The sequence below is a fragment of the Artemia sp. Qi Xiang Cuo genome, chromosome 3 (genome assembly GCF_049724085.1).
Source record: "Artemia sp. Qi Xiang Cuo chromosome 3, ASM4972408v1, whole genome shotgun sequence".
Classification (NCBI taxonomy): domain Eukaryota; kingdom Metazoa; phylum Arthropoda; class Branchiopoda; order Anostraca; family Artemiidae; genus Artemia; species Artemia sp. Qi Xiang Cuo.
This window is the reverse complement of record NC_142796.1, coordinates 76,331,716-76,356,388: the sequence shown is the minus strand read 5'-3', so window position 1 is coordinate 76,356,388 and position 24,673 is coordinate 76,331,716. Positions and strand designations below refer to the sequence as shown.

General features: G+C 36.8%; 1 protein-coding gene and 1 pseudogene across 1 annotated transcript in view; one reads left to right on the top strand and one right to left on the bottom strand.

The window, feature by feature from the left end:
- Dna2 (DNA replication helicase/nuclease 2) overlaps positions 1 to 24,673 on the bottom strand; it is a 114,171-nt gene that overhangs the window by 50,140 nt on the left and 39,358 nt on the right. The window contains exons 4-8 of the mRNA XM_089086583.1: positions 23,342 to 23,426; positions 21,685 to 21,858; positions 13,935 to 14,112; positions 6,889 to 7,067; positions 5,074 to 5,204 (exon numbers count right to left, since the gene is read on the bottom strand). Coding sequence (XP_088942709.1) covers positions 5,074 to 5,204; positions 6,889 to 7,067; positions 13,935 to 14,112; positions 21,685 to 21,858; positions 23,342 to 23,426 — 747 coding nt within the window. The remainder of the gene's footprint in view (positions 1 to 5,073; positions 5,205 to 6,888; positions 7,068 to 13,934; positions 14,113 to 21,684; positions 21,859 to 23,341; positions 23,427 to 24,673) is intronic.
- LOC148954545 (uridine phosphorylase 1 pseudogene) lies at positions 11,733 to 12,707 on the top strand (annotated as a pseudogene).

Sequence of the window (24,673 nt, the reverse complement as noted above, 5' to 3'; positions counted from 1 at the left end):
AGAAGCCACGTGTTCAAACCATTTTGCCTATCACGAAAGAGTATATCTAACGCATTTTTCTAAAAATAGTTAGAGTGAAAACGTTTCTCCAATTGGCCTTTATCCACGTTTCACATCTGTATAGGCCTATTCATATCGTATGATAAAGAGGAAATCAGAAGCGTATTCACATTTTGCGAGAAAGGAGAAATCCGCAATGAACTGGACAAGAAATGCTACAGCACTTCATGCACAAAGACTATCAAACAAGAAGACCCCAAAAACGGTCCCCGTACACATTTTCTATTATCTCTCCTTAATTCAGTTAGTTTTCCCCTTATTGTACAGGATATAGTAGAATCAATGTCTATAAATAACCGTAGAAATCAATTGGACCTCCAGCTACGAATATAGTCTACTGAAAAAACTTAACTACAAGTTGGGCTCCCACAAGAAAATGACTCAATTGTAGTGACTAACGAAGTCAAGCTGTTTTCCACTTCAATCCCCCTTTTATATGACAGTCATTTCAACTTTGTAAACAACTTTTAAACATTCTATAAAAATCGTCATTTGATGACTTAAAACTTAGATTTAGCGTCTAATTTCCTATCCCTTTAAACAAAACTGAATTAGAAAGAAAAAATGAGAAAGAAAATAAAGTTTTTTTTAAAATACTAAATGAAGCTGCTAGCCATGAGTAAATATATGTATATATACATATATACACATACATATATATATATATATATATATATATATATATATATATATATATATATATATATATATATATATATATATATATATATATATCTAAGAAACAGTTTTTTTTTCTGGACAGTCAAAATTTATTTTTATGAAATTTTCTACGGCTCAATGCTCAAGAATTTATTACTTTATCAAAAAGGAAAGGATGATTTTGCAATCAAGCTTTACCAAGAGTGAATTTGATTTACGATAAAATTTTAATATGTATAAAAGTTGAAAAAAGTACAATATGATTTGAAAATATCTTTTCTGCGGTCTATTGACGCCCGATAGGAGTGGACATGGGAGTTATCTGCAGAATCAGCAACATAGACAAGGGGTCGTCCAAATCCTTCTTCTAAATAGAATTTCAGGTATTTCAAAGTAATCGGGAATATCTGGAAATAATAAAGCATAAATAAAAGCAGATGACGACGTTAGTAGACGGTTCCAAACAGAGTCTGGTGTGAAACAGGTCTATTTACCTTTACTTTCTGTCGGATTGTTCTCATGAATTTTCGCTTTGCACAGAACCCTAAAAGGTGCTATATGAATTTCCGATTCCTTGGAAACAGTATTAATGAGTGCAATCATTTTTAGAAGGATCCATGCATACATGGTTGGCTTCTATGACACGATAATTATTTATTATTATAGGTTTTCATTTATTTAGTAGTATATAAATGAGGGAAGAGATAAGATATAAAACTGGAACCTGAGATAATGTAAAGAAGACGAAACATAAAAGAAAACGTACAATGTCATCCTAGCTATAGTGGGAAGTCACGAAACCATAAAAGAAAGATAAGAACTTATTTAGTGAGGCACTTCTACAACTAAGGACGGAGGTAGCATGGGAGGTTGAACTTAGGGAGCATACTTGACTTAACTTGACTTAAGGCTCCTGCCGAGGGTTCGGCGTAGAGAACGATGAGACTAGGCGCCTCCAGGTTGACCTATCGCTTGCCAGGATCGCAGCTTCTTTCACCGGAATGTGGGCTTGGGTGAGGAATTCATTGGCTTTGTCTTTCCACCTAGTGTGTGGGCGTCCTCTGGGTCGTTTCCGTCCGTGTAGGGTGGGGTCGAAGTCAAATGCGACCCGTACTGGGGCGTCGCGTGGCATGCGAAGGAGGTGGCCGTACCACCGAACAGTACGCTGGGCAAGCTGCGTTGAGAAAGGAGTTTGAGCCGTACGTGATAGGAGAGTCTGGTTGCTAACGAGGTCAGTCCAGTGAAGTCTTTCGATTCTTCGGAGATGTTTCGACGGCGCTGAGGATAGATTTGGCAGCTGGCCACGTCTCCGCTCCATACAGCAGGACGGTGCTGACTGACGCATTGTAGATGCGCATTTTGGTAAATCGGCTTATGTTTGGCTTTCGCCAGATGCTGTTAAGCCTCCCAACAAGTGCTGAAGCCTTGGCAATTCGAGATGTAAGCTCTTTTGTGATCAAGCCATCATTCGACAGAATAGATCCCAGGTAAGTGAAGTCTTCAAGCACATCTACTCGGTTGCTTCCGATGTTGACTTCCTTAACAGTAGAACTGGATGTGGGGGGTTCAAGGAGCACAACTTTGGTTTTCTGCCAGTTGATCTTCAGTCCAACTTTCGAGGCTTCTTCTGAGAGCACCTGAAGAGCTTTGGTCATCCTATCGACGGTGTTCGCAACTAGCGCTATGTCTTCAGCGAAGTCAGCATCAGAGAGTACCCAGTCTCCTAACTGAAGACCAAATTGAAGGCGATTCATCATGCTGGCCATAACATGGTCTATGACGCAGTTGAAAAGCTCGGGAGCGGCGGCACAACCTTGGTGGACGCCAGTCTTCACCGGGAATGTGGGACTGCGTCTTCCATTGACCTGCACGCAGCTTTCCGTATCCTCATACAGCTTTTCAAAGAGTGAGCAATATTTCTTGAGTAGACCCGTAGCTCTTAGTATCAGCTAAAGTCAACTGCGATCAAAAGAATCGAAGGCAGCCTTAAAGCCCATGAATGCGATGTATGCTTTTTGGTGGAATTCCTGCGTCTTCTCGATCAACTGGCGCATAGTAAACATTTGCTCCGTCATCGACCTGCCGGGCATGAATCCGGCTTGCTGGACTCTTCTCTTTCTACGCAAAAAGGTGAAACACCTGTCCAGGAGTGACATGGCGAAGAGTTTACCAGGAACGGAGAGAAGCGTGATCCCACGATAGTTGGAGCAGATTTGACGGCTGCCCTTACGTTTCCAGAGCGGCAATATGATGCCAGCACGTCTGTCATTCGGTATGCTTTCCGTCGTCCATATAGCTGAAAAGATTATCTGGAGCCACAGAATCATCACTGAACCCCCGTACTTGAAGAGTTCTGCAGAAATACCACCGATGCCGGGGGCTCAATTATTATTTAACCATTTTACAGCATTTCGGATCTCCGTGGTGGTAAACGGCTGCGATACGAGGTAGGAAGTAGCCTTGGGTGTGGTCATTGCTGCTTGAATCAGATCAGGGTCGGGATGAGCAACTGCCTCGGCATTCAGATGCGTTGAGAAGTGACTGCTCCTGGCACAGAGTGGACCTGCATCGTCATCCGGCATGCTTCTGTCAGCAGAAAAAACATGGCTCACGGTGGAAGTCCTCCCTTCCGTCAGCTCGCGGAGGTGTGTGTACAGGGAGCAGGTGTCTCCTTTTCTCGAGGCATCTTCAAGATCGCTGGCTTTCTTGTCGACAAAGGTCTTCCTATCACTGTGCGGTAGGCTATTGCGCAGGCCATTGAGTCGTCTGTTCTCTGGCATATTCTTTGCTAAACGGGCCTTCCGGCGCAGCTCGATTACAGACAGAGTCTCCTGGGATATCCAGGGTTTATTCTTGTGTCTGCTGCGGCCAATGGTTCTGCCAGCAGAATCGAGTATATTATCTCTGAAAGACTTCCAGGCTACTTCAGGGTCGTCCAGAACTTGGAGGTAGCTAAACCAGTTAGAGATATCGAGAGCATACTTCTGTTGCATCTCAGATATAGCCAGACTACTCAGATCAAGCTTGGGAGGCCGTCTTTCTTGTCCTTGTGCTCTCAGGCGTAGCCTGAGTGTGGCAACTACCATCCTATGGTCTATGTTTCCAAGCTCGGCCGACCTATAAGTCCGGCAATTTGTTATCGACGAGCGCCAGCGACCCGAGGTCATAACATAATCGATCATCTTCTTTGTCTGGCCGTCATTACTATACCAAGTGTATTTGTGTATATCTCGTCTCTGAAAGAGCGTGTTTGAAATAACCAGATTATGCATATTGCAGAGCTGGAGGAGTCGTTGTGCGTTGTCACTAAGTGGATTCGGAGTCACAGGGCCAAGAACACTTCTCCACACGCCCTCCCTGTCATTAACCATCACGTTCTGGTCTCCCAGAAAAGTTACGATGACGTGGGGTGGGACTCTAGACAGGGTCTCTGAGAGCTCGACATAGAACTGATTATTTACTTCCACAGGACTCGGATTGATAGAAGCATATCATACAATAATTGTCCACATTCCATGCTTGTGCTGGAGCTGAGCCATTAGTATTCTATCTGAAATTTGTTTATACGAGAGAAGGCCTCTCTTGGCTCTAGCGTTCAGCGCGAGGCCTACACCATTTGTCTTGCTTTTTGGGTCACCAGATCAGGTGATATCCTTCACCAATATCCTCGGACTCTCTTCCGACAAGGCGGGTTTCCGTAAGGCCAGCCACAGCTATATTCAAGCGTTTTAGCTCATAGGCAAGCATTGATTTAGCTCCAGGAAAGTTGAGTGTGAATACGGTCCAGGTGGCGAGTCGTATTCCCCCCTTGTAAAAACGGTTCAGGCGTGTGTCGGAAATCAGTCCCAGGACAGACGGTGGAGGGGGACGGTAAAGGGGGGGGGTAGGTCATCTTAGGCAGTATAATCGTTTTTCGTTGTGGTAAAGTGTTAGGGTGGAGGGTTGCAGGCCCAACCGACCCTAGTCTGGGATCTAATTAGAGCTAGGACTTGCCTAGATACTGAAAGTCCCTGGGGTCGGCTCCACCCACCTCATAAGGTTGAGGCTGCCCATTAACATGGAGCGTTTAGTTAGGGAAAACCCCAGATCCAGAGGTACGTGGTCAGCAGACATAGTCTGCCTCATTCCGGACGAACTCCATCCGCCTCCGTGAGTATAGGAAATATAGAATTTACAGGACTATGAAACTTAGCAAAGGTTGAGACAGCAATGCAATCTAAGCAACGTTATGGCTAAAACACTTTGATTTGAGGCAATAGCTCTCAATTCTAAAAAGGGAAATAGACTTATTAACGCTTGAAATACCACTTGATTATAAATTAAATCAACAATAACAGCTTCAATAAAACTTACCTAAGGTAGAAGAGCAAACCGGATGTAGGATCGTCATTTAACTCATCCCTGGCCATACAGTAGATGATGACTTGGCCTTTGTGCTCAGCTGAGAAGCTGGAACGCCCAGTTTTCACTTCCAAAGGGAGCACCTATAATATACGCCACACAGATGCAATAATAAAAGGCGTGGTCTCATATATCACGCTGTCATCGCATGACATAAACAATAGTTAGATACTTTCTATCTAGAGAGCACTCTTGTCATTATCAATCTGTCAACAAGAAGAATTTATTATGTTAATTGACTAAGTTGAACCTTAACAGTATGCTACAAAAGCATTCTAGGATTTTGCACATCTTCTAGTGATTTAAAAAAGAAAAAATTACTGTTTTTGAATTACTATTGACCCCTTCAGTGATAGAAATACGACTTTACTTTGAAGAGAAATTATAGTTAGGCCCTGGTTAAAAAAGTGACGAAAAAGTGACGATAACTTCCAAGGCAATTTGGAAGTTATCGCAAAGATGATCCAAAAGATACACTATTGCAACTACAGTGTAGAGCTTGGTGGAGCAACAGATTGACGTGTTGAAAAAATCTTGTGAAAATGTTTCGTAACCTCTATTTAAGCCTCATCGGTGTTCTTTGCTTTCAATGGGCTATGAGGACCAATTGTTAAAAATACAAGGATGGAGGAAGGGGGCAAGAATTTTTGTATTGTTCCTGGAGAACTACTGTTCCCCTAAGAAGTTGATGAGCATTTGCACGGAGTCGCGAATTAATGTGTGTCAAAAGAAAAGCACGTGAGTGATCATGGCGGACTACCTACTTCTGACTTCTACATGTAATCACTTGGTGGAGCAATAGCATGACGTGTTGAAAAAATCGTGCGAAAATGTTTTCTAACCTGTCTTTAAGCCCCGTAAATGTTCTGTACTTCCAATGGGGTATAGGGACCAATTCTCAAAAACGTAGAGGGGAGGGAGGGGGTAAAAGATTGTTCTTCTTCTTTTATGAAGATACAAAAAATGTCTTCTTTGGGAGGGTGGGGGGGAGATAGTCTACGGGAAGCATTTTTATTTGTTTTTTTCCGATTTTTTTTATGGGGATACATAAAAACAGTAATTTTTCAAATCTATGGAGGCGTCCCCCACCCCGCCCAATCGGTGTCCCCAATAGGAGATCTCTGATAATTTTTTTTTTATGTCAAATGGTCAAACTATATTTTCTATAGAGCTTCTTGTTTGATATAGACGTTCAAAAGAGATACGTATCCCTGAGCAAATTATCTGAAAAATATCTAGCCCCACCAATCACAGACTCAAGTCTTCCGCCTTAGGCCCTCATCGTCATCAGACTGAGACTTTTGTCCCTCGAAAATATACTATATTGTCACCTTTCTCAAGTTGCTTCAATCATTATGGTTAGCAGCTCGAGCCTTTAGTCCCGGTAGTGCTTTCTCCTATTTTGGCGTCACGATAAAAAATTTGTGTTTTTTGCTCTTTTTCTTCCAATTTTTGTTGCTTATTTTCTTTCCTTATATTTTTCAACAGCTTCAAAAAAATTTCACCATACTAGTTTCACTAAATTGTGGTTTACACGGCTCAAACCCCCTGTCATTTGATTTTATACAGAGAGATATACAAGAAGTCCAAGCTTATTAGTTTAATTTGCATTTCTGGAGTCAAGAGACATGCTGCTTAATATTAATGGAGCCAGAATTAGCTTTTCTCAGACTTCTGGAGTGAGAGCTGTAGTGAAAAAGCGAATATCCTAAAACAGAGGAGACTAATAATTTAAAACCTCTACAGCTCTTGTAAACTGGCCCTTACCTTTTTCTTTCCTTGATTTTCGACTTCTAAGCTCAGATCAATTTTTCCTTTCATACCATAACGAGCAGACCAGACATTTTCTTCAATATCTTTTAGCTGAGAAATCCTACCGCTCCAAACAGGTGCCGGTTTAGTTCTCTTCTCTGTAGATGGCAGAGTAGGCGGAAAAATATTTTGCCCTAGAAACATCTTAATAATCAGATTATAGCCCCATTTCTGGTCACGATACAATGCACAGCATCAGGCAAGGGTACATTTTATCAAAAGTTTAAATTGAAAAAAGTTAATTTTGTTGAAAATTACTTTTATCTGACCAAACCTTATCTAGAGGGTCGATAAGTGCAAGTAGGACGTTTGTATGTCCCATATATAGAACAAAATAAAGGATAAAGTTACTCCAAAGCCATTGCTGGCGCAAGGGGCGCCAGCAATGGCGCCCAATCTATATTTGCTTTGGGTTCCAGTTGCGCATTGATAGTTCATAATGTGTACTTTTTTTTCGTGTATTTATTATCGTAAAGATGTGAAATAAGCTATGAAAAACATTTGTAATTTGAATAGTGCATTCTCTTATTATAACACCACACAAACCATAGTATTCCAGTCAAATTTCAAAGAAACAAACAGACCATTTTTAGATTAATTTAAAAAAGTTTTCCAGCAAAACAATTTTTTCAAAGAAAATTAAGACTTTGATTAAACCAAAAATGAACAGAAATAAAGTCAAATAATCGTCCAGGCGTAAAACTACCACATACCAAAATCAATAAATAAATTAATCCCAAAACCAACAGAAATTACAATAAATAACCGAGTCAAACAGAAAACGAGGGAAAATTGACATTAGTAGGAATGACAGCCCTCTTACTTTCTAGAGACCAGAACATAGTTCATACTTAACTGAAAACAAAATACATTTTGAATGTTTTCTTTTTTGACTTAAATAAATAAATAAAAAATAATTAAAACTTTAAGGAATAAATATCAGTAATGTATGCTAAACAGACAATCCACAGTCATTTGTATTTTTGTTGTTTTTGTTGCAAATTATGTTCTGGTCTTGAGAAGGCATGGGGGATATCAGCCCTTCTCATGTCAATTTTCACTCGTTTTGAGTTTGACTCGCTTATTTATTGTATGCGTTATGGCTTTCATTTATTTATTGATGGTGATATGTGGTAGTTTTACGCTTAGAAGATTATTTGCCTTAATTTCTGCTCAGGTTTGGTTTAATGGAGCTCATTACCTTTCTTTGAAAACTTGTTTTGTGGAAAAAGTATTTTAAATTAATTTCTGTTATTTTTTTATAGACATTATCTTTTTTCATGAAAATAAAAATAATTTTTGTATATTTTCTGTTTTCAAACAGTTCATGGTAACGACCTGTAAGTAAGGAGCGACCCGGCTCAATAGTAACCGAAACTCTAATAAACGGAATTTTGATACCAGTAGATACATCAAAAGAATACAATTTTTATGCTGATTTCAAATATACAAGTTTCATCAGTCTTACCCATCAAAAGTTACGAGCCTGAAAAAATTTGATCTATTTTCGGGAAAAGGAGGAAATACCCCCTAATAAGTGATAGAATCTTAATGAAAATCAAGCCATCAGATTCAGCGTAACAGGAAACCCTACTGTAGATGTTTCAAGCTCCTATCTGCAAAAATGTGGAATTTTGTATTTTTTGCCAGAAGAAAGATCACGGATGCGCGTTTATTTGTTTGTTTGTTTTCTTGTTTTTTTTTGTTGTTTTTTTTTTTTCAGGGGTGATCGTATCGATCCAGTAGTCCTAGAATATTGTGAGAGGGCTCATTCGGACTGAAATTAAAAGTTCTAGTTCCCTTTTTAAGTGACCAAAAAATTGGAGGGCAACTTGGCTCCCTCCCACGCTCAAGTTTTTCCCAAAGTCCCCCCGATCAAAATTTTGAGATAGTCATTTTATTCAGCATAGTCAAAAATCTAACAAATATGTCTTTGAGGATAACTTAATCCCCCACAGTTCCCGGGGGGAAGGGCTGCAAGTTATGAACTTTGCCCAATGTTTACATATAGTTTTAGTTATTGGGAAGTATACAGACGTTTTCAGGAGGGATTTTTTCTCTACTGGAGGGGGGGGGGGTCGGAGGAGGGGGTTACATGGGAGGATCTTTCCATGGAGGATGTTTCCTTGGGGGAAGGGACATTTCTATGAAGGGGGCGCCGGATTTCCCAGTATTACTTAAAAAATGATCAGAAATTAAATAAAAAAAAACAATTTTTTTTCAACTGAAAGTAAGGAGCAGCATTAAAAGTTAAAACGAACAGAAATTATTACGTATATGAGGAGGTTTTTCCCCTAGTCAACACCTTGCTGATTATGCTAAAGTTTTTTTTAGGGCTTTTAAGAGCTATTTATTATATTTGACCGGCCTGTGTTATTCAGGGTTTTGTGATTCGAAAAAATTCGAACTTTAGCACAAAGAGCGAGGTATTGACTAGGGGGTGAACCACCTCATATACGTAATAATTTCTGTTCGTTTTCGCTTCGTTTTAATGTTGCTCCTTACTTTCAGTTGAAAAAACGTGTTTGTTTATATTTAATTTCTACAAGAATCCATAGTTTGGCTTGCTATTTGTATGTCGGAGAAACTTTTTCAACAATTTTTATCCTGACAAAAATAGTACACAGCAGAACTACAATTATTCTAATCGGTTGGGACCGGCCCCCAGCCGGATTAGGAAAAGTGCAGATATCTGGTTGTATTCCGAACAGTTCGTGGACTCACGCTAAATAGTAACCAAAACTCTAACAAAGAATTTTTGATAACAATAAACAAGTTCCATCGAAACAATCGGCGTTCTATCATGTTCTACGCATGTAGAAGATATAAGAAATGTATAACATATAATGTTATACATAACCCTACAGTTGAAATTTTAGGTCCTTATCTACGAAAATTAACTTTAAAAAAAAACATGTTTTTTTACCTAAAAATAAGGGGCGACATCAGAACTAAAAACGAACAGAAATTATTCCGTATATGAAAGGGATTGTCCCCTCCTCAACGCCTCGCTCTTTACGCTAAAGTTTGACTCTTTGTCACAACTCTACTTTTTAGAACAATAAAAACGTTAGCGTTGAGGAGGGGACAGCCCCTTTCATATACGGAATAATTTCTGTTCGTTTTAAGTTTTGATGTCGCTTCCAGTTAAAAAAAAAACTTAAATTTATTTAAAAAACTTAATTTATGAAAGTTTTTCAACTAATGCAACTAATCACCATACATCAATAATTGAACCACAATTATCATATTAATCATGACAGATTAAGTCCGTAGGTGAAAGGGCGGCCCCTCCTTCAGTACCTTGTGTTATACGTTGAACCTGTTAGCACTTTTGAAAAAGCTGTCGATTCTAACCGATCGGCGCCCTCGTTTAAGTAGATGCTCTTAAGATACTAGCATAGACAGTCAAACTTTAGTGTAAATGGAAAAGTACTTGAGAGGGGGCAACCCTTCATATATGGAATAATTTCTATTCTTTTTTCAAATAATGCCGGTAAATCTGGTTCACCCTCTATGAAATATACCCCTCCCCCTCACGGAAAATCCTTACGTGGAAATTTCATTCAACGTAAAGTGCCCCCCCCCAAACCGGCATATTCCCTCTAGATAGTTCCATCCTAGCTGAAAATCCCCCTCCCTGTAAAATACCTTGCGGACGACTCAACCTGAAAAAATTTCCTTAGCATTCTTTCACTTGAATAAGACTGGGCGTAGGAGGGGGCCCAGTTTCCCTCCAATCTTTTTGGTCACTTAAAAGGGCACTACAACCTTATTTTCTCCATTCGAATGCACCCTCTCGCGATCTTCTAGGACCATTATTTCGATACAACCTCCCCTGAAAAAAAAAGAATAAAAAAAAAAATAAAAAAAATAAACATTCATCCGTGATGTGTCTTCTTGCAAAAATAGCAAAATTCCAATTTTTACAGATAGGAGCTTGAAGCTTCTACAGTTTGGTTCTCTGGTACGCTGAATTTGATGGTGTCATTAAGATTCCTTTAACTTTAGGGGGTGTTTCCCCCCTATTTCAAAAACCAGGTAAATATTTGCAGGCTTGGAACTTCTTATGGGAAGAAATAAACTTGATGATTCTTATATGTTTGGAATCAGCATAGTAAGCTGATTCTTTTTATGAATATATTGATATTAAAATTTCGGGTTTTGGAATTTCGGTTACTATTGAGCCGAGTCGCTCCTTACTTACAGGTTTTTAAACAAACTGTTTGATACGAAATCAACTTTCTACGAGAGATGCTTCACACGAATTGAATGCACATTCTACGGATTGCGGAATTAACATGTGATATCACTTCATTGCCTTTGATTTAAATAGCATATTTTGAGCGGATGGTAGCCCTTTTCACATTTAGGATAGCCCTGGGTATGATATTAAAACGGACAAAAATCCAATTAGAAATAAAAGTTTTTTTCTTTCAAATGAAAATAAAGAGAGGCATTAAAACTGAAAACAAACAGAAATCATCCCGTATGTTAGGGGGGTGGCTGCCCCCACCTTAACCCATTGCTATTTACGTTTAAAGCCACAAATATCATTACCTACGCATATATGACGGTAAAAATATTATTAGATGCTATATTCCTCCTGAAACAAATTTTTAGTTTTTGCACAGTCGAAGAAGTGCAAAGATGTTCAGACTATCTCACTTAATTTGAGGTTTGCGGACTTTTCATTTGGAATTAAATATCATTTATAAGAGAACTTTGTTTGCGTACTACAAAGTGCCGTGAATACGCCGTCTTTAACATGACCCTTAAAGAATGTTAGTCATTATACAATGGTGCAACAAAGTAATATTTAAAATTCTTGTAATAAGCAGTGCAAACCCGAGTTTGACGGAGAGAAAGAGGCTAAGAAGAAGGAATTGATTCACGTGAAGAACCCTCATCTTCAGCGGATGCCAAGTGATACATTATACCACATTCATTTAGATACTGAGTCTCAGGAGCTACACGCATTATTTGGTGATGTTAAGTTTGTTTGCATGGGTGGCACGCCAGCTCGCATGAAAGAATTTGCGCATTTCATCATGAAAGAGATAGGGTATAGTCTGCCGGCCGGTACTACTCTTTTAGATATTTCAGAGCGAGGGCACAGATACTCAATGTTTAAAGTTGAACCTGTTCTTTCAGTGAGCCAGGGAATGGGTGTACAATCCATTGGTGTTTCGCTTCATGAGATGATTAAGCTTATGTACTATGCACAAGTAAAAGATCCAGTTTTCTTCAGGATAGGAACCTGTGAAGGAATTGGCATTGAGGGTGGAAACATTGTGATAACTAGCAAAGCTTTGAATGGATATGGTGAGCCTAATTTTGACCTCCCTGTGCTAGGCAAGAAAATGAGTCGCCCAGGAAAACTTAACTTCAACTTAGCGATGGATTTAAAAATTCTTACAAGACCTGAAGTTCCATGGGACACGACCATAGGGAAGACAATGTGCGCTGATGACTTTTATGAAGGCCAAGGAAGACTAGATGGGGCTTTTTGTGAATATAGTGAGGTTGATAAGATTGCATATTTGACCAAGCTTCATCAGAATGGAGTTCGAAATATTGAAATGGAGGCAGTTATTTTTGGAGCGCTAACTCATCATGCTGGTATTCGAGCGGCCATCGTTTGTGTAACCTTGCTGAATAGATTAAATGGTGATCAAATAAATTCTACAAAAGAAGAACGAGAAGAATGGCAAACCAGACCTCAAAAATTAGTATCGAGGTATATTAAAAATCATCTTAATTCATCCTCGTAGATAAGGTAAATTTGTATTGTCCATAACTACAAACGTTGGATGCTTGTATATAAAGCGAACTTTTATTTCCTTAACTACGAATGCTGGATGCTGAGAGGGAATAAAATATTTGATTATTTTGCCTTTTACGGGGGCAAAAAGTCTTTGGTTGCACGGGGTACTTTTCAAGACAATCACTTTTGAGATTCTCTAACCTATTTTTAGATTTTAATATAAAATTATTACCTGGGTGGGAAACCAGAAGCTTCGTATTCGCTTAAGAAACTCACCCTTTCCAATATATTTATAAAAAAAAAGAATTAATTCTATAATGCTATAATACCCGTTGCAACCACAAAAATGCCTATATTATTTTAATTATCTTAATTAACACGCTAGAAAAACGCGGCAAAGTTAGTCAAATGTGGCACCGTACCCAAGAGAAGAAACTATCCAAAGATACTTGTGTATGACGTCATTCATAATCTTGTACACGAAAATGCAGTTTTTTTTGTAAAAAAAAAAATATTTTTAATAGTGTGTTGTTTTTTATTACAAAAGGTACTAGATGCAGGAATTTGCTTTAAATGAGCGCTTAAACAGCTTTCTATGATGTTCCCTTCCCCTTCTACCAGCGGAGGAAAAAAAACGAAAAAGAAACGCTTCCCATGCAAAAAATGTGATTTTCCTGTTTTTCAAGCCAATATATTTTCCTTGTTCAGACCAAGGAAATGTGATTTTACTGTATAGGCGTGTCGGCCAAGGCAATTCTAATAGCCTACTTTTTGTTTCGATCCGACCCCATTTTTAGGGGTTTCTGGCTATTTTTTGTTTACCATGGGCCGTTTTCGTATTTTACTAGGTTGCAGCTACCGCTACAACCACGATGTTATTTTGCGAACAATCTTAAGGGAATTTTGAAAAAGAGCCTGAAACTCCTAAGAACGGTGTTAATCGAAAGAAACAGTGCACCATTGGAATTGCTATGACCGAAAACCTAATGCAGGAAGCTCAAAAGTCCCCTCGCTTGAGCAACATGGAAAATCACTTTTTCCTGAAAATCATTTTTTTGCGTAGCACTGATGTTTTTATTGAAAATAAATCATGCATGGGGTGGCCCGCTTGATCTGTACATGATTAAAAGTACCGGACTCTTTATATCAGTCCAGAGTCTGGACCCTGGACTCCAGAAGGGGTTTGTCACGGGATCAGCAGCTTTTCAAGTAGTAATTCTTTGGTTTTATTTACCTTTCATATATCTTTGGATGAAAAATTCTAGCTGTGGAATAAAGCTCTCAACTTCCCGTCGAATATCCATTACATCTTTGTTTAATCCACACAGACCAAACAGAACTGATGGGGAATTTACGACTTCATCAAGGCATAAGACAATCTGTTCCCTGTTATAGCATTTTCTCTTAAGTACCTAGAAGAGAAACTAAAGAAACAAATTTTTTTGCAGCAGCACTCATTTAAAACAAAGAAAACATACGTTTTTTAGACAAAATGCACTAAATGCATATGCAATATATCGCCATAACTTTAAAGCCATGATAAAGCCTTTAAAGCCATATTTTTACTTCAGAAACTTTCCCACAGAATGTTTGAACGTTCCAAATTTTCCTTCAGAACGTTTGAAAAGAATTTTCAGAAAGCTAAAAATTTGAAAACTTAGAGACAAGTGTCATTTTTCCTGGAATATTTAAAAGATTTGATATTTGTCTACATTTTTAGAGTTCCAGGAGGAAAGACAGCTACCCTGCCTTCAACAAGCCATGGGATGACACATATATATGCAATTAAAATTTTAAATAAAATTAATTATGACGGTAATAATTGATTTGTCTTCTGTGGTAGAAGACAATCTACCTTCTACCATAATATTATGTTTTAAAATTTAAAAAGATATAACTTAAAAGACAGCGCTTAAAAAAAGAAAAAGGGTAGCATACAATATTTATTAGAGCATTCTTCCAGTTTATTCAGAGTCGAAAAACTGTTTCTGTTTTATTTTTCTTGTAAAACGTCTGACCCTATCCTCAAACCAATGATTGTAAGTAACGCATCTTCTTCCATATTTTCTTTAGAGACCAAATAATTTACTCCAATTGAATTTCCAAGACTGAAATTTTATATCTCCATTTCAATAATGAAACCAATGTCTCTAGGTGAAAGTGAGCAAGAAATATGCACAAATTTGTCCAGCCATAGTTTTTAAAATTTCAAGAACATTATCCGTGGGAGAATATAAGGATACCTTTAGTCCTTGGGCCTTCTTTTTAATCAAACAATAATAGTAAAAAAAATTAAATAAAAGTAAAGCAACGTCAAAGCTAAAAAAAACAAAAAAAACTACACATGAGAAGGGACTGCCTTTTGCTCTTTACGATGAAATTTAACTGTGCTTTAGTGAAAGAATTCTAGAGAGCCTCAAATATGGTCAGTCGGTAATTAAAAAAGTTATAATCACCGATTACCTCTCAAAATATTTAACTTAAAAATTTTGCTTGCTTAAGCCAAATGCAAATAAATGCAAAATATTTTGCTCTAGAGTATTCATTCTTGAGGTATTGAGAGAAAAAAGTCAAATTTTTGCGTATAGCGGGGTGATGAAGGGCGGGAAAAAAAGTCAGGTTTTTGCGTAAAGCGGGGTTTGAACGGTGAGTGTACCCTGTCTCCTTATCACACATAGGCTAATTTGTATCTTTTGGTTTTAATTTGGCTCACTTTTCATTCGAAAAAAAAACTGACTTTCTTTTATATTTCATTTTATGTTCGTTTTCAATATCACCATTATAAAACTATTTTTGAGAAAGAAATATTTAGTATGCATTCCCTGTATTTTCCTTCATATGCATACTTTGTATCATTTCAAGTTGCACTTATTTGAAGTGCTTACCAAGATTTTTCGTGAACGATACCTGCTCCATATTTATCATATTTTTCTTTTTTAACCCACATCTCTCGAAATTGCCCTTGTGGAGGAAGAATCGAGCCACCAATCCATACAGAGTATTTTTTATTTCTTGTTATGGTTACTTTGACTTCTGTGTTTCCTGGTGGAACGTTGATTAGTTCGTTTTACAACCATTTTTCAGTCGATGGAACATGAGGTTCCCCCCAAAATGACCACATTTTCGAAAAGCATTTTCTTTATATCAACATCGCATTTACTAATAGATCAGATAATAGTAATAGTCATCAATAGTAATAGTAACCTAATAGTAATCAGATCGTTTTCTACTATTTCCTTCCCGATGAGACTTGGCTTGAAGAATACTTAGGGACAGCGATATCTTTGAATAATTTCTTATCTCGGAAAATTTCCATCTCAGATCTAGTTGTGAAACAACGCCCTATTTCGCTCAGTATTCGGGCAAGGTATTTGGTTAGATGTCTGCCAGCAATATCAAACCATTTAATTGCCTGCTGGAGACAAACTCCATCATAAATTTGAACTATTTGAGTAATCCCATTCCCAGAATCTACCACAAGAATCTACTATTTCATTCCCGATGAGACTTGGCTTGAAGAACACTTAGGGACAGCGAAATCCTTGAATAATTTCTTATCTCGGACGATTTCCATCCCAGATTTAGTTGTAAAACAACGCCCTCTTTCGCTCAGTACTCGGGCAATGGTTAGATGTCTGCCAGCAATATCAAACCATTTAATTGCCTGCTGGAGACAAACTCCATCATAAATTTGAACTATTTGAGTAATCCCATTCCCAGAATCTACCACAAGAATCTGCTATTTCCTTACCGATGAGACTTGGCTTGAAGAATACTTAGGGACAGCGAAATCTTTGAATAATTTCTTATCTCGGACAATTTCCATCTCAGATCTAGTTGTGAAACAACGCCCTCTTTCGCTCAGTACTTAGGCAAGGTATTTGGTTAGATGTCTGCCAGCAGTATCAAACCATTTAATTGCCTGCTGGAGACAAACTCCATCATAAATTTGAACTATTTGAGCAATCCCATTCCCAGAATCTACCACAATGCCAGTTATTCTACTGGCTGAATCAAACAGTTCGCGGTAACGAACTGTAAGTAAGGAGCGACCCGGCTCAATAGTAACCGAAACTCTAAAAAACGGAATTCTGATACTATTGGATATATAAAAAGATTTAGATTTTGTCGCTATGTTCAAATGTATATGTTTCATCAAGTTTAGTCTCGCCCATCAGAAGTCGCAAACATGAGAAAATTGATGCTATGTTCGGAAAAAGGGAGAATTACCCTTTTGAAATTGTGAGACTTAAATACAAGTTCCACCATCAAATGTAACGTATCAGAGAACGATGCTACAGAAGTTTCAACTTCAATTCTGCCAAAATCTGAAGTTTTGCATTTTTGGCAAGAAGAAAGATCACGGATGCGTGTTTATTTTATTTATTTTATTTTTTTTTTTTTTTTTCATTATTATTATTTTCCCAGGGGTGATCGTATCGATCCAGTAGTCCTAGAATATCGCGAGAGGGCTAATTCGAACGGAAATTAAAAGTTCTAATGCCCTTTTTAAGTAACAAAAAAATTGGAAGGCAACTAGGCCCCCTACCACGCTAATTTTTTTCCAAGTCACCCAATAAAAATTTTAAGATAGCCATTTTGTTCAGCATAATCGAAAATTGAATTAATATTCCTTTGATGGTGTCCTGTACCCCCACTTTTCCCGGGGAAAAGGTAGCGTTACAAGCTTCGTCAATTGTCTACATATAGTCTTGGTTATGAGGACGTATACAGGCGCTTTGTGCAGCGTTTTTCTTAAGGGGTGGGGTAAGGGTCAGAGTAGAGGCTACGGGGGAGGATCTTTCCATGAAGGATGTTTCCTTGGGAGAAGGGACATTTCTATGATTTCCCAGCATTATTTAAAAAACGATCAGAAATTAAATAAAAAAAAACAAGTTTTTTTTAAATCGAAAGTAAGAAGCAACATTAAAACTTAAAACGAACAGAAATTATTACGTATATGAGGGGGTTCGCCCCCTAGTCAAAACCACGCTCTTTACGCTAAATTTGTTTTTAGTACTTTCAAAAGAGCTATCTATTCAAATTAACCTTTGTGATTCAGGGGTTAGAGATTCGAACAAAATTCAAACTTTAGAGTAAAGAGCGAGGTATTGACTAGGGAGCAAACTCTCTAATGTACGCAATTATAAGATACATATATAGAAATTGGTTACGTAAGTTATTTCGTTAGTTTCGTCAGACCAAAGTTTTGAAAAAGTCAATTAGCCAAAAAAAGAAAAATTAATATGTAAATTATGTTTCAACTATTCATGTATGGTGAGCCAAAATCAAAGCTGCATTAATTCAAAAACGTTCAGAAATTAACTAAAAAAACAAGTTTTTTTAACAGAAAGTAAGGAGCGACATTAAAACTTAAAACGAACAGAAATTAATCCGTATATGAAAAGGGCTGTCCCCTCCTCAGCGCCTCACTCTTTACGCTAAAGTTTGACTCTGTCTCACAACTTTGTTTTTTTAAACAATAAAAAAATTTAGCGTAAAGAGAGAGGCGTTGAGAAGGGGACAGCACCTTTCATATACGGAATAATTTCTGTTCGTTTTAAGTTTTAATGTCACTCCTTACTTTCAGTTAAAAAACTTTTTTTTTATTTAATATAATGAAAGCATAGCCTGGCTGCTGACGCACATTCCAGGCATGTTAAATGTCTCAAACATAAGTTCAGCCATCCTTTCACGATTTGGTTTGGGGATTCAGTAGGGTTTCAGTCAAAAAGTATCGGCTGTTCGTCAGGTTCATTACCTAGATCAGAAAAACTTTGCTCCATGTCATTCATGTTTGCCACGACAGTAGGTGAGACCTAACGCGGAGCATCATCACCAACAAAGCCTCCTTTGCATATACCTGATCCTAAACCCAGTACTATAATGTATTTTTTTATCCATTTCCGTAAATACTTTTTGGCAACTACATAAAACTCTCAAAATAATCTTCTATAAATATGAGTTAGGAATCAGAAAATAATAATAGTCGTATTTAAAATTCAAATATTAGTTTTCTAATATTAGATCATGTTAAAATATTCTATAATTTAAAAAAACTCATTAAAACAACCAATACTGAAAGATTCCTTCAAAATAAAAAATGTCACTCAGAACTAAAGAAATGAAGATCGCAAAGGGGTTTTAAGACCAACGAAAATAAAGCTTATATTTTGGGAAGAAAACCCCCTTCCTTCTTCAGCGCTATAAAAAAAAATGGAATAAAATACAAAAAATTCTAAATCCAAAATAAAAAAAATTCCAAGAACGAGCCACTCATCAATATCTGCGACTAGACAAATCCAATGTTACTTCGCCCAAAACTAATAAGCGACTGAATTGGTAAAAAACAATTTCATTTTTGAAGTAAGTGGAAAAAACCACTTCACATGTAGTCCATTTTTAATGGGTGCTTATGATGCAGGATTTATCTCAGGGATGAGTAAACAATCAGCTTCTCCTTTGAAGCAATCAAAAATCCAAAAGACCAAGTACAAAATAAACGCTGATTACAATTAGACAACATGTGAAGTAGTTTTTCCCTTCACATGTGAAGTAGTTTCGTAGCTAATTACAATTGCTTACCTGGCGAATGAAACTCACGCACATACTAGTATTGGACAACAAGCATTCAATAGGTCTAATCGGAGACATTTGTGAGTGGCTTGTTTTTCATAGTATATGCTAACAATATTTACATTAGATGTGGAAAAAAGGCTTCGCTTTTGGTTAAAAATCATATGTATAATATTCGTTAGATGAAATATAACCTCTGATTGGAATATTAATATAATAAAATTTTACGTTTTAATTTTAAGATTATCCCGTTGTTGTTCCCTGTGGCTACTGAACAACTGATTGGCGGGGTAAGTTCGACCCAAGGTACAATAGATCAACTGAGCGGATGGCCTGTGGATATTATTTCCCTTCCTTCTGCTTTAGAGCGTACAATCACAGTTAAGAAAGGTTCAGATCAGCTCGGTATGTTTTGCATTTACTTTTTCTTCTTTTTGTAGAAAATTGTTTCGTAAAAAGGGAGCAACATACAAGATATGAGGGAAGACTACGGCATTGACAAGGCTAGCTAATAGTAGGCGGTTGAATCGAAATTTTGCTGCAGCAATCGATGCATAAGAAGCAGATTTTTAATTTTGCTAATTTTGGATTTTATATGTTGGCTCTATATGTTTTTATATGTTTTTTTTATGTTTGTTTGCTCTATATGTTTTTATTTTTTATGTTTGTTGGCTTTCCGCGTTGGTTGGTTTTATCAGTTTTGCTTTATCCACGGATTTATCAGCTTTATACTATTATATTTTTGCTTTAACTGTAAACACGGATTTATCAGCTTTGCTTTATTTTTAGGTTGTTTCACATTTTTATGCATTACAATTGGTGCACATACAAACAGCGTCAAAGCTACACGAAATCATTTTACTATCTAAATGATAGCCTTTTTTTTACCAAATCAGCCAAATTACCCATTTATCATTTATGAGTCACCAAAAGGCCCAAATGTAGTAGCCAACCATTTAGGACTGGCAAGTCAACATAGTAAGGCAGAAGGTTTTTACGGAATTTCGGTAAACCATCGATTCTGGTGCTTAATACCCTCTTGTGTAGAACTTGTTGCAGAACTGAGGCGTTCAATTTAAATCTTCTTTTTAAATAGTTTAATGTCTCTATCATACATTTTCTTTATTTTTCTATTGTTAAAAAAAACTCCCAAGTAAACAAAAAGCTGAAATCAACACAATCAAAGAATTACTTCACAACTGAAAAGTGTAGGAAAAAGTGTATTCTTCAGACGATAATTTTCTAGTTTTCGGGAATATACTGTGTATCCAGTTTTTAAGGAATATACATATGATGTTCTCTTTTCTAAGAACTAATTCCTAAGACCGATATCACAAGGATAGGCACGGATGGAAGATAAAAAAGAATAGTGTTACACGACAATAAAAGCACGACAAATTATTTTCGAGTTGCATGACTTTATAATGCCAATTTATCACACGAAGAGAATTATACATCAGTTTTCGTCATATTGCAGCCAACGAGAATAGGACACAAGATTCTTTTGGAAAAAGATAAAAGCCTAAAAAACTAGTTTATTGGATTGGAGGGATAATGTGGCACAGGATGAGAAAATTATGATTCAACATACATTTCCCTTTTGATTCTCTCTTTGAGAACAGCTTAGCAGACAGTTCTTGGCAATATCTCAAAAGTGGGAAAATGCCGGATACGAAAATTAGGCGTGGCAGCAGCAATATCTGGCTATGAACCTAACGCTGTTCGTCGGTGAGTCTGAGTATTTTGTCAATTTCAAGCTTGCGCATACTAAGGAAACAAGAACAATCATGGTAACGGCAGTTGCAGTAGCATAGTAAATAGCAAACCATGGCCCTAGTGGCCGAGATTCAAAAAGCCGGTTTTAAAACAAAAGCGTCTAGTGATAAATGATTGGCTCGAGATACTATTCTGAAAATTATAATTTCCATCCACATTCAACTGAACAGTGATTTGTAATTTCGAGAAGAATTTTTAAGAAGTTTGAGAAAGACCCTGAATAGGTAAGCCTACAAAGGCTACCCAGGATTTCTTTTTTTTTGGGGGGGGGATAATAAAAAAATCAGAGGTAGGCATTAATAAAAAATAAACTGCATTTGATAACACTGAACAAGAAGTGCAAAAAACTAAAGAAAATCTTGGATTTCAGGATCCCGCCCCTAGGCCCTCCCCCGCATACGTTCCTGCCTGATACCCCCCCCCCCCAACAAAAAAAAACTCAAATAAAGTCAAATCGAAAAAAAAATTACATCACCAAAGTCACCACTGCTGTAAACCATTGTGTGAAGGTTTACAGTACCCAACCTTGAACTAAAAGGAAAATCGCACTTTTGCACAATATTTATTTCATTTTTCTATGAGTGACATAAAGCAGCAGCCATAAATTAACATTATAAACACTAAATACATACCATCTGTAAGAGTTCATGCCCAAGGGTGCCAACCAGCATTATGAAATTACTTTGGTCAGGAGTCCCAATGCAGCATTTAAAACGTTCTGCCAATATTGTCTTCCTTGGACAATACACTGCACTAACAATAGACGTTCCAGTAAGAAGAAAATCTGGATTTACAACGACTAGACCCTGGAAAACAATAGTTATTTTCACAAACTTTAATTTTCAATGTAATTTACCAGTGATCTTCGAGAAGAAAAAATTACAAAATTGTAATAAAACATGCTAGGAAGCAAAACAAAGCGCACATAGCACAACTTTGGAAAAGAAAGCAATCTTATGGAAAGAAAAATCTGCTCAATTTTTGCAAGCTTCAGCAGAATTTTTTCTCTTTTTTTATTTATCTATTTATTTACTTTTTTTCTAGCGTCATCGCGTTTTAATCACGAAAACTAGTGACAGTTGTATTTTTTAAAATCGACTATTCTCATTCATTCGCATCCATTTTTTTTTTCTTTTTTCCTTTTCTAGGTTTTAGACAACTAATAAAATATAGCCAGTATGAAATAGTAAGAAAATATTAAATACTAAGAAAAGCAAGTAATGAAATTCCTGAGCTTGTTTCGGTTCAAAATCTAACATACTGTTTATAAAGAAAGATATTTTTCGTTTATAGCCGTCGACTAGCTTGGTTTAGGGCCATAAAGATAGAAATTTAAAAATAGTAACGGTTAAATTCGGTTTCTAGTTTAGCCCCTCATGCACTAGACCACTGGTTCTCAAACTTACTTAGACACTGTACCCCTTTTTACCCACAAAACATTTTAGGTACCCCTTCTCAGTTATCGGTACTAATTAAACTATAGCTAAAATATATGTATTTAAAATCCAGTTCTAGAGTTAAAGGGTTGTTTTATTATTTTTTTTTGTTGGCAGGCCACGTACCCCATAAAAATTTTCTTACCCCCAAGGGGTACGCGTACCACAGTTTGAGAACCACTGCACTAGACAAACGTGATTATTTTCTTCTACTTGATGACATAATTTTAATTCCTTATGACTTGGGTCTATTGCAGTCCTCTGAAAGGTTAAAACCAGAAAGGGTGGTACGACCACCCCTTTAATACAGAGTGGCAACGTTCCTCTGGGAAGTTGTCAAAATAAAGAAGTACTCATAGACAAATATGCCCTCATGGGAAATAGGCGGAATGCCCCCTTTGTAATTGCCTTATGGGATATGAACCCTTTAATATATTATCTTACAAGAATAAAAATCCACAAAGACCAACTAATACAAACCGATAACTACGTCGAGAAATATCACAAATTCACTACAAATTCAATGTTTGAATGGAATTCTCTTTTTGATTCTTTTACTACTTCAATGCCTTTTTATTGACCTGTTTTTCCTTTTCATTGCCTTTTTTTACTTTTTATTCTGCCTTTTTCGTTATATGGTGTTATCCAAAGTTTTTCTTCACAGTTTTTCCGGTTTTTTTTCGGGTTTTAATCTGACACTGAAGACGATAGACCTGGGTCTCTGCGGGGAAGAGCGGAGGCTATTTTTCATTGTTCATTGATATCATTGAAAGGTCTTTGAAATTGAATTTGAAAGGTCTGGGTCTGTCCTTTTTTCCTATTTCATAGATAAAAAACCCGATAGGAAAATTACCTTCATGTCATCTACAACTCCTACGTCGTTATGCCAATCGCATTCAAGGTTCACAATATAATTTTTTCTAACCAATGTTTGGGACCTAAAAATGAGAAATAACGGAATTATAGTAGCAAAACAAAACATGCACATAGGAGTGACAGTAGGAAATTTCCTCAGAAATATAAAGACGGTATAAAATGTTACAAAGTGCTGAAACAGGAAAATATGGGATTTAATAAATCATATTATTCCCTTTCCTTAAAACATGGGTTCTCTTTTCCCAAAAACTTGGTTTGAGCATCTCCAATAGATGATATAGGTGTCTACGTGTCGGAATTCACCAGATTTTTTTCTGAAGGAGGGGAACAAAAGTCACCAATTTAAAAAAATTTCCGGTGAAAAGGGTTATTCTGACTAATCTCAAGGGGGGAGGGGGGTCATCCTTCCCCAAACACTTATTTCAGCAGGTGCAAATAACTGTTTGCCCTTCAATAAGAAATAGGTTATTCGCAGAAAAAACTAAGCTAGTGATTGGTATAAAAATATGTAAGTAGTGAGTGAAGTTAAAGTAATTGGCTATTCTCTATGCGTTACTTTAATTTGAGGAAAAAGGGACTTCGCTTATATTCTACTTTGTTTTTTTCCCGGCCAAACTAACTTTTAAAAAAAGTGAAAATGAGACCAGAAATTATGTAACATAAGATGCCTTACTAAATTAGAAATTAACAGAAATTACTATGCATGTAGAAACAAAGCTCAAAACGAACAGAAATTAAATGAACAATAAAGCCAAATTTATAATGGGCAAATATACTCATAGATAGAAGGTTTTCTGACCTTTAAAACCTCAAAAAGGCTAGAATGTATTTTTATCACAAAAAAGTCTGGTGAAACCACCTCTCAAACCCCCAAAACACAACAATGTCATTTGTAATAAATTAGAAGGAAGAAAACACTAATAACGATCGATCGCATATTATACTAATACAACTAAATTGAGTAATATAAATATAATGGTGTTACAGAATACAAATTCCTGGAAGTTTTGGCAGTATGTCAATTTATAATACTATCATTTAAAAAAAGGAGATACTACTTAGAACTCTTCTTTGATTTTCTTCTTTTTTTAAATATCAATGACATATACTGACGGGGGGACAACCCTTAAAATAAAAGTTCAAAATAGGGATAAGATCCTTTTTAATAGACAGTGTATAGAAAATTCACAAAAAAATACCAGATATTTCGGTCACATATACAGTGACCGTCATCAGTAGTAAAACTAAACTAAAACAATTTAAAACAAAAGTTTATATACGAAATCAAATAAAACTACATCTTGCTTTA